Raw genomic sequence first — 9,926 nt, forward strand, 5'->3', positions numbered from 1 at the left:
TTGGTTTATAAGTGTATTTTTTCAGCTATAAGTAGGTTCTCAAATGAAGAAATATACAGGGGTTTTTTTCTCATTAGGCCTACAGCGGAGCGGCAATTGTTTAGCCACAAGATGGCAGCAAATGATTTGATGAAAATTACGTCTTACACGGGCGTCGTTGTTAACAGGACAAAATCTAATTCAGTACCTATTCAGTTTCCCATAGTGTTGTAAATTATCACTGCCGAGAAACACTATTAAAACATGCAATCGTAGAAACATGATTGTACAATCAGATATGCTGATCTGAAAATATTTCCGAATGGCTACCTAGGAATTGTGTGACATTTCACAAGAATACTGTGACATCAGTTGAATCAGTGACTCTTAATCAGTTGTTTAGACAATTTGTGTAAATTCGATGTGCACAAAAGTTTTCTTCATAATAAATCCACTGAGTTTGAAAGATAAGAGGCAGAGCTGTGGCACGGTTGGTTTGTCCACAGAGGGGAGCAGTTGGGCAACTAAACACGTATCTTCCATGAACACCGAAAAATGATCACGGTAAGTGAAAGTGGCTTTGTGTGTGACAATTCGGTGACTAGGATTATTAGCTGCTTCCCCTTTTTGCTATTCAATAAAAATCTTTGTTAATAGAAATTGGATCTCAATGATCAAAAGTGCATCTTTCTAAAGTCACCATTTACACTGTATAGCTCATCCTCCAGTCTCATTCAGGTTAGATGACGTGTTAGGCTCGTTCCCTTATGTAAGGCCTAATCTCAACCAAGCAAACTCACGCATATATCCATAATGAAAAGGGAATACGAAGGCTCAATGATGAACAACCTCAGGTGTAATATCAATTAGGATGTGTTTTCATGATCAAGGATCAATCCCATAAACTCACACAAACCATACACATTTTAATTCACATTTTAATTCATTAGGCCTAATAATTTTACATCAACATTAAATAAGTGTAACATCCCAAAACTTGTTTTTGCTAATAATATTCTTAGTCACCACAGTGTAATATTTATACATAGCATTCAAATGAGCTGAGGACACTTTCAGTCCAGGTCCCTCTGTACGGGTCAAGTGTGTGTGGGCATCCCAGGTGTCACTGCATGGCTCATCCAGTCCTCTCTCACTTACCCATGCCAGGGGTTTGATCATGCACGCCACTGACCACTTTCAACCACCGCTTTAGCTGCAACACTGGAAAAAAAAATTGCCCGGCTGATATTTATACACAGGAATGAGTTCATCAAATTCAACTTGCTTACACTCTCCTCAAAGTCATTCATACATAACACAGGGAGCCCAGATTGTTGAGCTTAACCCAACTGTGTATCCAAGTCATGGCACCACTGTTATTGATGTCATGGTGTCACTTGTCCTTTCACTCTTGACTACTTCTGATGACCACCACTAGCCAGTGGGAAAAGGTAGCAATGCAGTGACATGGGTGAGGGCAGTATTTATACTGAGGAGGATATTTACCTTGAGGACATGGGCTGGAGGGGGGCCAGAATTAATGTCTCAGTTGACACTGTGTGCTACAGACAACATAACTAGTTTATGCCACAGATACATGGCAAACAGGAAATCAGGTGGTTATGTAGTAGAACTGGAAGTGAACAGCCATTTAAAATCCAGACATTCAGGTCACATATTGTGTGGAGCCTTAAGAGCTTGCGTTGGCCTTTGAATGGCTAACCTGGCTAGCACAAGCAGCCATGTGTTTTCACAGTGCCCTCTCTAACTCTTTCAAACTCGCAGACATGCTTGGTGAATCGCAGGTTTGTCAGCATTGCATGATAATCCCACTGTGGCGCTCTGGAGATCTTCTAGAGGTCTTTGAGTGGGGGCTTGCCTGCCTGGCACCCCACACTCTTAAGAGCACCTCAGCAAAATAAAGACTCAACAGAAAACCAGTGCATGTGGCTGCATTGCCAATGCAAGTTTAGAAAAAGATACATTTTATAACGTGTCATATCATTGTTCACATGTATGTATGTGTTGTCCACATTTTCTTTAGTCATTTTCCAAAGTGAATGTTACAAATCTCTTACAAGGCCTGGCTGAAATGGCCAACATATGTTTTTGTTTTTTTTGTTCACATACTAAATAAATCGAAATGTACCACTGTATGTGGTCACTGCCTTGACCTTAAGGCTTGAGGTAGAAAACAGGTTGACCTCCATCTCTCTTTGTTGTTGTTCTTGCCAAGCTCTGTGTGGCTTATAGATAGAGATGGTGCAGACATGCTTTTTGTACCATGGGGAGGGCTCAGACCTGCGAATAGCCTTCATGCAAGTGTGCTGGAACCCTTAAAGCTGTTCTTGGTTAGGTTGGAAAACATGTTTTTGATGTGTGTGTGGACACACCACTGGGGCAGTGCATGCTGTGGGTCAGAGGTCACTATAACTCCCCCTCCCCCCATCCACTCTCTGGCTTTAGTGTGAGTTCTGGCCCTGGCTTCCTCCCACCGCTGAGAGCCTGGGTGCCCAGGAGCCAGGTGGTCTGGACCCCTCCTGTGACCGACTCGAGTGGCTGCCTTTCCAAGAGCCGCGGGAGCACAGCTGCTTGTCCTATTGCTCCTCACAAGAGCAGGGGATTAAACGAAGAAGGGAGAGAATGAGGGGCAGGGGAGAGAGAGTGGAGGAGAGAAATGGAAAAAAACTGGGGGAGGAGGGAAAAAAAAAAACTTTGGAAAGAGGTGAATCTACGGGCAAAATGTCATACGTTCACAGGCGCACACATGCACATGAATAGTACACCCAAACAATTATACTTTCTGTTTTGCAATATATCCCTGTGAATGTGAAACCTGAGAGGAAGCTGGGGGAAATCTATAATATTTTTGTTCATTAAAAATACCAAATATTGTTCAAGGCACGTCTGTGAGATAGTACAGCACATGGGCTCCCGTCCGCATGTCATACTATTTATAAAGAGATTACAAGGTAGATACTAACCTCAACCCTTATAAACCACAGAAGCAAAGCAAGCTACTGTACCCCTCTCTTCTAATATAGACCCACATTGTACGCTAATGATGGTCATTTAAGGGGTGCACAAAAGGACCATTAAGAAGTGGCCAGGACACAACCAATTTCCCAAAGCAATATGCAATGAAGAGGTCAGAAATGATACAGAAAGGCTGTTTGTCAGAAGATCGCTCTTCTGTTTACAACGGAGGGGACCAGTCAATAAAGTCACCCGCTACAGAGACCAAGTGTTAATGATGGACTTAGACTGCAGAGAAAATGATGGGCCTGTGGGCGTAAAAACATGTCTTTTCACACCATAATGGCTTTGTAGTGGTCTTTACACAAAAGAGGACACAGGCGTGATGAGTCCCATAATCACCATGTCTTTCTCATTTCAGATACAACATTTTACTTCCCTTCTCAAATGTTGCTGATAAGCTGAGGGCAATTTTCTCAAGATATCCTAGACAGAGATATGAGGGAATTTAGACTAAAAATGTAATCAGGCCCAAGGGTGTGTCTGGTTCCCTAAATTAATTGTGACATATATGCTTGAAAAAATAGACCTGTAAAAAATGCATTTAATTGAGACTTAAACACTGTCAAGTGCCTATTTACTTGGTAGTGGATACTTTGTCCTCTCTGTCAGCAGAATGTGGCTGTAGGAAAACCGTATCACAAATGAAAAACAAGATGAAAATATGATCACTTTCCAATGGATTACACGGTCAAAGGACATAACAGAATTCTGAAACCTTTCGATATGTGAAATGTTTGTATCAATTTCTTGGAATGAAGCCTCGCAGGTGAATAGGCAGAGCAGGATAAATGTGAAGACAACTGCTGTCTGTGTTACACTCAGCATCCGCAAACTCTAATTTAGGACAGTTGATACACTGGTTCACATCAAAGCAACAATCCCAGCATTCAAGTATGCACAGTGTATCATAGGTACAGCTCAGCCATGTTCAAACAAGTGGGTTTTCCTTTAAGGTCTGTCTTGTTTTGAGGGATGTCTGCATATTCATTTTATCAAGTGGCCCTCAGAACATCCATAGATCACATCTTCATATTCATGAATCCACTGTCTGCACAAATGTCTGCGTGCTCCAATATGAGCCAATATCTCTAATTTGATTGTGGCCCAGAATTAACAGTCTTGTAAGACATAGAGCATAGTCTTGAAATAGGATCACAACAAGGTACAGGCTGCACTTAGCTGCTCTCATAATACAAGGGATTCATATAGACAATCAGTATGAGAATACAATGTACAGTGAATGACCAGAAGCTCTCTGATGCACTCATTATTGCCTTTTGATGTGAAAAAAACAACAACAAATAGATAATCATAAACTAAAAAGTAAACCAAAATATGAGGTAATTGACAATTTATGCAGGAATCTCATCTGAGATAGGTCATGCCAACGTTTGTTACCCATGACAAATACATCACATTGTAAACCTTACAAACATACATAACAATTATTCATTTCTATTAACAGACCTTGCCAACAAACGTATTACTCCACTTCTTACCCACAAATACAAAAATCAACGACAGTAATTTAATACAGAATATTGAGTGGATGACAGGATCTTGAGGCGGCTTGACGTGGACATCTCTGTCGACACAATTCAGTTGACTGTCAGTTGTGTCCAATAACTGAGATGGATTAAAAAAATAATATGACACCATTTTAAACAAAAACGTGTGTGCGATGTACACGTGCATTGCAAGGTGCTCTACGTGTGAAGATTAAAATAGATATATCTTTAAGGCGTAAAAACTCCACGTGGTATAGTCCCCAGGTGCACATTTTTCGTTCTTCAAATTTACAGGAACACGATTGGATCTTTTACACTATGACTTTTCTTTTTTAATATTTCCTTTTACAATGACTGAATGAATAATTCATAATGTATCTTTAATCCATTATTTACAATTTACATTTAAGGTAACCTTAGTTACCTTAATGACAGAAGACTGACAGTTATAGAGAGCTAAGAGTAGCCTATCTGTGCTGTGCCATAAAGTTCAAATTAAACTTTTTTTTTATGCAGACTATATAACACATTAGGCTTCAGTAAAACATTTTCTACTGTAGCCTTCAAAAGAAAGGTACAGCAATCCTAATCGAAAGAAAGTACAAATAAAGCAAAAATGATAGGCTTTTAAAAATGAATAGGGCCTACAATAAGCTACGTCTTTCATAATACTTAATTATGATGGACTGGACACAAACACTTTGACATAACTGTCATACTGATAGAGAGAATATTGTCGTTGTAAGTTATTTTATTTCCCAAGTTATTTGTGTTATAAAACGTCAGACATTCCTTTAACAAAACTGCATACGGTTGGACTAAATACAAATGATATCATAGGCTATGGTATTAACAAAGATAAGCATAGAAGTTCTCTAGTTTTCCAATTCCCCAAAACATTTTGACCCATAACTGTTTCGTTGTTTTGTTTCAATTGCATTACATTTAGTTTCCTGTTCACGCACAACAGTGGTCCTTTTGGACTAGAAATTAAGATATAGTCTTAATTCTTGGTTTTTCAATTATTGGCAAATCTCTACGATGAAATGGAAGTTTAAGAACTGCCATGCGTGTTGTAGAACAAGCAACCTGGATTCCACACAAGCTCATTTGCTTCACTTACATCTTTTCTGCATTAACAGGAACGGTTCAGGACCCAGGCTCTTACTCTACGCACGCAAACCCTTTAACTGACCTCTCCAAACGTCTCTCGTTATTGAGTTGGTGATGGCGGAATGCATCAAGTGCCCCATTGATAAAGAAAAGTCATCCCTTTAAAGACTTCCGAGTTTGTAGCTATTTTTATTATTATATACTCAAAATGTGACTGTAAGTCTTAATGAATGGTGCCACTAACGGTAGGCCTACATTAAATTGAAAGCGAGTACTCCATTTTGAATACAATATGAAGACAATATTTCTACAAAATGCAGTAAGTGCATTTGGTGTATAGCCTAAGTGTATCAAGTTTGGCGTTGAATTGGTAATTATTGCCTTTTTTAATTGCGAAAAATTATCTGCAGTAGCTCAGTAGTCATATAATACCTAGCATGCTATTAGTTCAATAGGAAGATTAAGGTGACTTCTTCCCATTTCGTTTTTTACTGTTTAGGGTAGGCCAGGCCTATAAATTTCAACGTGGTGCAATTACTATTGCCATTTTCTTAAACCGTTGCATTTTAGCTTAATTTAATGATAAACATTTCAAGTCAGACACATTATTAATGGGTTAGGCTACAATACAACTTTTGACGCTGAAAAGGTCATGTAATCAAATATAGACTCGATTTTTGGTTCAAAAAGTATTTCAGGTGTAGGTTAGCCAATGCCCCGTATTTTTTCGTAGGCCTATACCACGATTAGGTTTTACTGCTATGACAAAAATGTCTTTAGTAAATTTTTAAAGTTTACCTAAAGAATTGATTGCCTCATTAATCCAGATTTTCAATACAATAACGATTCCTCTCGTTATTGAATGCCCACCACGCAAAAGGAGTCTGCCCATGGTTCCAAAGCAAGCAGAAGCAGCGTCAACGTGGTTTGAGTCCCCATTCCAAACACTGTCGGAAACGACCACTAGGTTGAGAGGTTGAGTGATTTGCATATGGTCTACAGAAATACATGCCACGGTGACAAACTTATGCTATGTGGCACAGTAAAGTTAACCCGCATCTAAAATGCGTTATGGACATTGAATTGCCTATCCAAAGATTGTATTTCACATATACTGGCAAAACATACTGTTCATGCATGTGACAACTAGTGTTTGCAACATGCCGATATAATTTAAGTATTTCGACCATAACAAAGTTGGGGCTGAAATTGCATTTTCTAATACTGAGGTCACTAAAATCTATATTCTGGCAGTCGCTGCATAAATATCGGATTGATATTAATACAGGCTCAAATGAATATCATTGATTAGAACTAATCCTATAGGCCTGTTTGACTAATCTTAACATTTTCATTTATGGATCATTGAAATTTGTGTAGATTTTGAAGGAATTATTGGCAGGTTGACCTACAGGCTAAAACCCCTAAATTCAGTTGCCTGCAGTCCAGGTACATTTGGAGACAACAACGTTAACAACAGACTAGTGTTATATCTATAGGCTACAGAGGTATTTCACAGTTCACGGAAGTTATGCAAATAAGCTTAGGTTGTACGATATAGGCCTATAGTCTAATTACAGAGCCTAGAAGTAACTAATTAAACAATCGCTTACAACTCATCACCAATAATGTATTAATTTACCGTGTAAATAATCGAAATAGCATTTTTCACCCTTAGCTCCAAAAGTAACATTTTTGCTCAATAACCTAGTAAAATGTCAATGGCCATTGTTGGCTCGTTTGGCTCGTTATGGCTCCACCCCTATGTTTGTCGTAAACCTGGCGCCTGGCAGAGAAACCCAGGATAAGAGCGCCCAAGGCTCGCCTCTTTCTCCAAGGCGATCAATTGGGTACCTCAGACGGAGCACAAGTACTCTTACGTAGCTGTCCTGTAACAGTGAGAGGAACAGCACCACGGGCTTGTTCCGCGTTCAGCTAATTCACCTGCGGGCTAAACCATGTCCTTGAGCCCAAAGCACTCAACTCCTTTCTCAGTGACAGATATTTTGAGCCCTATCGAAGAGACGTACAGAAAGTTTGGCGGCATGGACAACACAGGGAACCTCGCGTCTCCGCTTGGCGCATACCGACAAACTCAGGTGTCTCAATCGGGAATGCAACAGCACTCTTTGGGCCACAACACCGCAGTGGCGGCTACCTATCACATGCCACACAGTGTGTCTCAGTTTTCCAGTGCCATGGGAGGATACTGCAACGGGGGTATCGGCAATATGGGAGACCTACCGTCGTACCAAGACACTGTGAGAAATGGTGCAGCAGCAACGGCTTGGTATAGCGCCAATACCGAACCCCGATACCCAACAAGTAAGTTCAAACCCCTTTTCTTAGATGTAATTGATTGCAAATTGCTTGTAGGCTTAAACAGCCATTCATTACCAACTGCAAAATATCCAAAAGAATGCCCACAAAACTTTGCGTTTACGCACAGTTTACGCACGAATCACCAATCACTCACAACTCACCCAACTGTACTTATGTTATTTTATTTCAGTTTCTAGATTCATGGGGGCTTCTACTGGGATGAATATGGCCGGCATGGGAGCGTTGGCAGGTATGGACGCCACTAAGTCTATGGTGACCTTACACTCTGCGCCCAGGAGAAAACGACGGGTGCTCTTCTCCCAGGCCCAAGTGTACGAGCTTGAGAGGCGGTTCAAGCAGCAGAAATACCTCTCAGCGCCCGAGAGGGAACATCTGGCGAGCATGATACACCTCACGCCGACCCAAGTCAAGATCTGGTTCCAGAACCACAGGTACAAAATGAAACGACAGGCGAAGGACAAAACTACACAGCAACTGCAACAAGAGAACGGTAACGCGTGCCCACAGCAACAGTCGCCAAGGCGGGTAGCCGTGCCAGTTCTCGTTAAGGATGGGAAGCCCTGTCAGAACGGATCCAGTACACCAACACCTAGTCATCAGCAAGTTCAACAGCAAAATAGCTCAGGTGAGCCGATGGGAGCATCTGGAAGTGCGGTCAATCTTCATCAAAATCAGCAGGTGAACCCGTTATCTTCGGCCGAAGAACTCGAGGAAATGTCTCCAAGTCCGCCAATTCTACACAGCCAGATAAACATGGCCCAGACAGACGCGGCCCTCATCGAATACACCAATAACATGATTAATTCAAACCTGCTTTACGGCAGAACTTGGTAGGACACATTTCCTATGTTTTATATATTTGTTATGGGGAACCCAACCACCTGGATGCCAGTTAGGAGCAAACACTCAAGGATGGTGTTTGTTTGTTAATCTCGGACAAAGCGCTACTATTATTTTACATTTTTGGGCAGTTTGAACCCCTTTGAAAAAAATAATCAACCATGCATGTTAACTTCTTGTCGCTCCAATACCATTATGAAACTCGGATGTTTGGGGGCTTACGGGTGATGAGATCTTTGGTCGTTTTAAATCAATCTCTTAAAATGACCCAACGGTATACATCTTATTAAACAAAATCACACTGTAAACTATTTAGATTAACGAATCATAACTGTATATAGCTAACAAATTTAATGTCACCTGTATTGTTTAACGAAATATTTGTTAGAATAATTTGTAAAATACACAATGTGATTGCTGCTGCACATACAAATATATGAATCACAATCCAGTGGAACCATTACAATAAATCATTGACATTGGAGCATTTCTGCTTGAAGACTGTTGACTGTCAGGTAGCCATATTGACTGAAGGTAAAACAACAAATTACACTGTTTATATTTGTTCTATACTTTGTAAAATTATTCGTTATCCGTAATCTGATGTTTTCATTACCAATTTAATTTCAACTGCGTCAATAAACGGTTCTTTATCGAAACTGTCAGAAATGTGCACATGCAAATGAATAAATATGCCAAGTTTCTGACGGCGAGGAGACAAATCTTGACTGAAAGCATATGAGATTTGTTCGTTTATAATAACGAATTGCAATAATAAAGATAATTGGTTTCAAAATGTAAAAATAAATAAATGTACAAAATAATTAATGCAAAATCGGACAGAAAAGTATATCGTTTCAGATGATCAAAAGTAAAATCTTTTTTTTGATGGGGGGGTGATTTATGAGATACATTAGCTGTTTTGGGCCACTGGTGACTTGGCCAAACGTCTGAGCTTTGGTGAAAGGGATTTATCAATTCAATAGCGTAGAGTTAATGTCATATAGGTACACATTGTGTTACACATTTGACACTTCAGCTAATAAAAAATAAACATAAAAACTTAATCTCTGTATAATTGTTAGTTGGTAATAGATTTCTTCA

At 39.9% G+C, this 9,926-nt stretch overlaps 1 protein-coding gene across 2 annotated transcripts; it reads left to right on the forward strand.

Moving 5' to 3' along the window:
- Positions 1-7,597: 7,597 nt before the first annotated feature.
- nkx2.4b (NK2 homeobox 4b) lies at positions 7,598-8,827 on the forward strand. 2 transcript variants are annotated; one of them, XM_067242085.1, is made up of 3 exons: positions 7,598-7,964; positions 8,152-8,585; positions 8,658-8,827. In XM_067242085.1, exons 1-3 carry the CDS (start codon positions 7,598-7,600, stop codon positions 8,814-8,816), a joined length of 960 nt encoding a protein of 319 aa, XP_067098186.1. In that variant the 3' UTR covers positions 8,817-8,827. The 2 variants fall into 2 exon arrangements, with proteins under 2 accessions (XP_067098186.1, XP_067098185.1); XM_067242084.1 differs by having other exon boundaries at positions 8,152-8,827.
- The last annotated feature ends 1,099 nt before the right edge of the window (positions 8,828-9,926 follow it).

This window comes from Osmerus mordax, chromosome 8 (genome assembly GCF_038355195.1).
Source record: "Osmerus mordax isolate fOsmMor3 chromosome 8, fOsmMor3.pri, whole genome shotgun sequence".
Lineage (NCBI taxonomy): Eukaryota > Metazoa > Chordata > Actinopteri > Osmeriformes > Osmeridae > Osmerus > Osmerus mordax.

What these genes read in the sequence shown, in the direction of transcription:
- nkx2.4b (XM_067242084.1), top strand. Translation starts at nt 7,598, where the DNA reads ATGTCCTTGAGCCCAAAGCACTCAACTCCTTTCTCAGTGACAGATATT. An exon ending in CGAACCCCGATACCCAACAA is followed by an intron (nt 7,965 to 8,151) that starts GTAAGTTCAAAC and finishes ATTTTATTTCAG; the next exon opens with TTTCTAGATTCATGGGGGCT.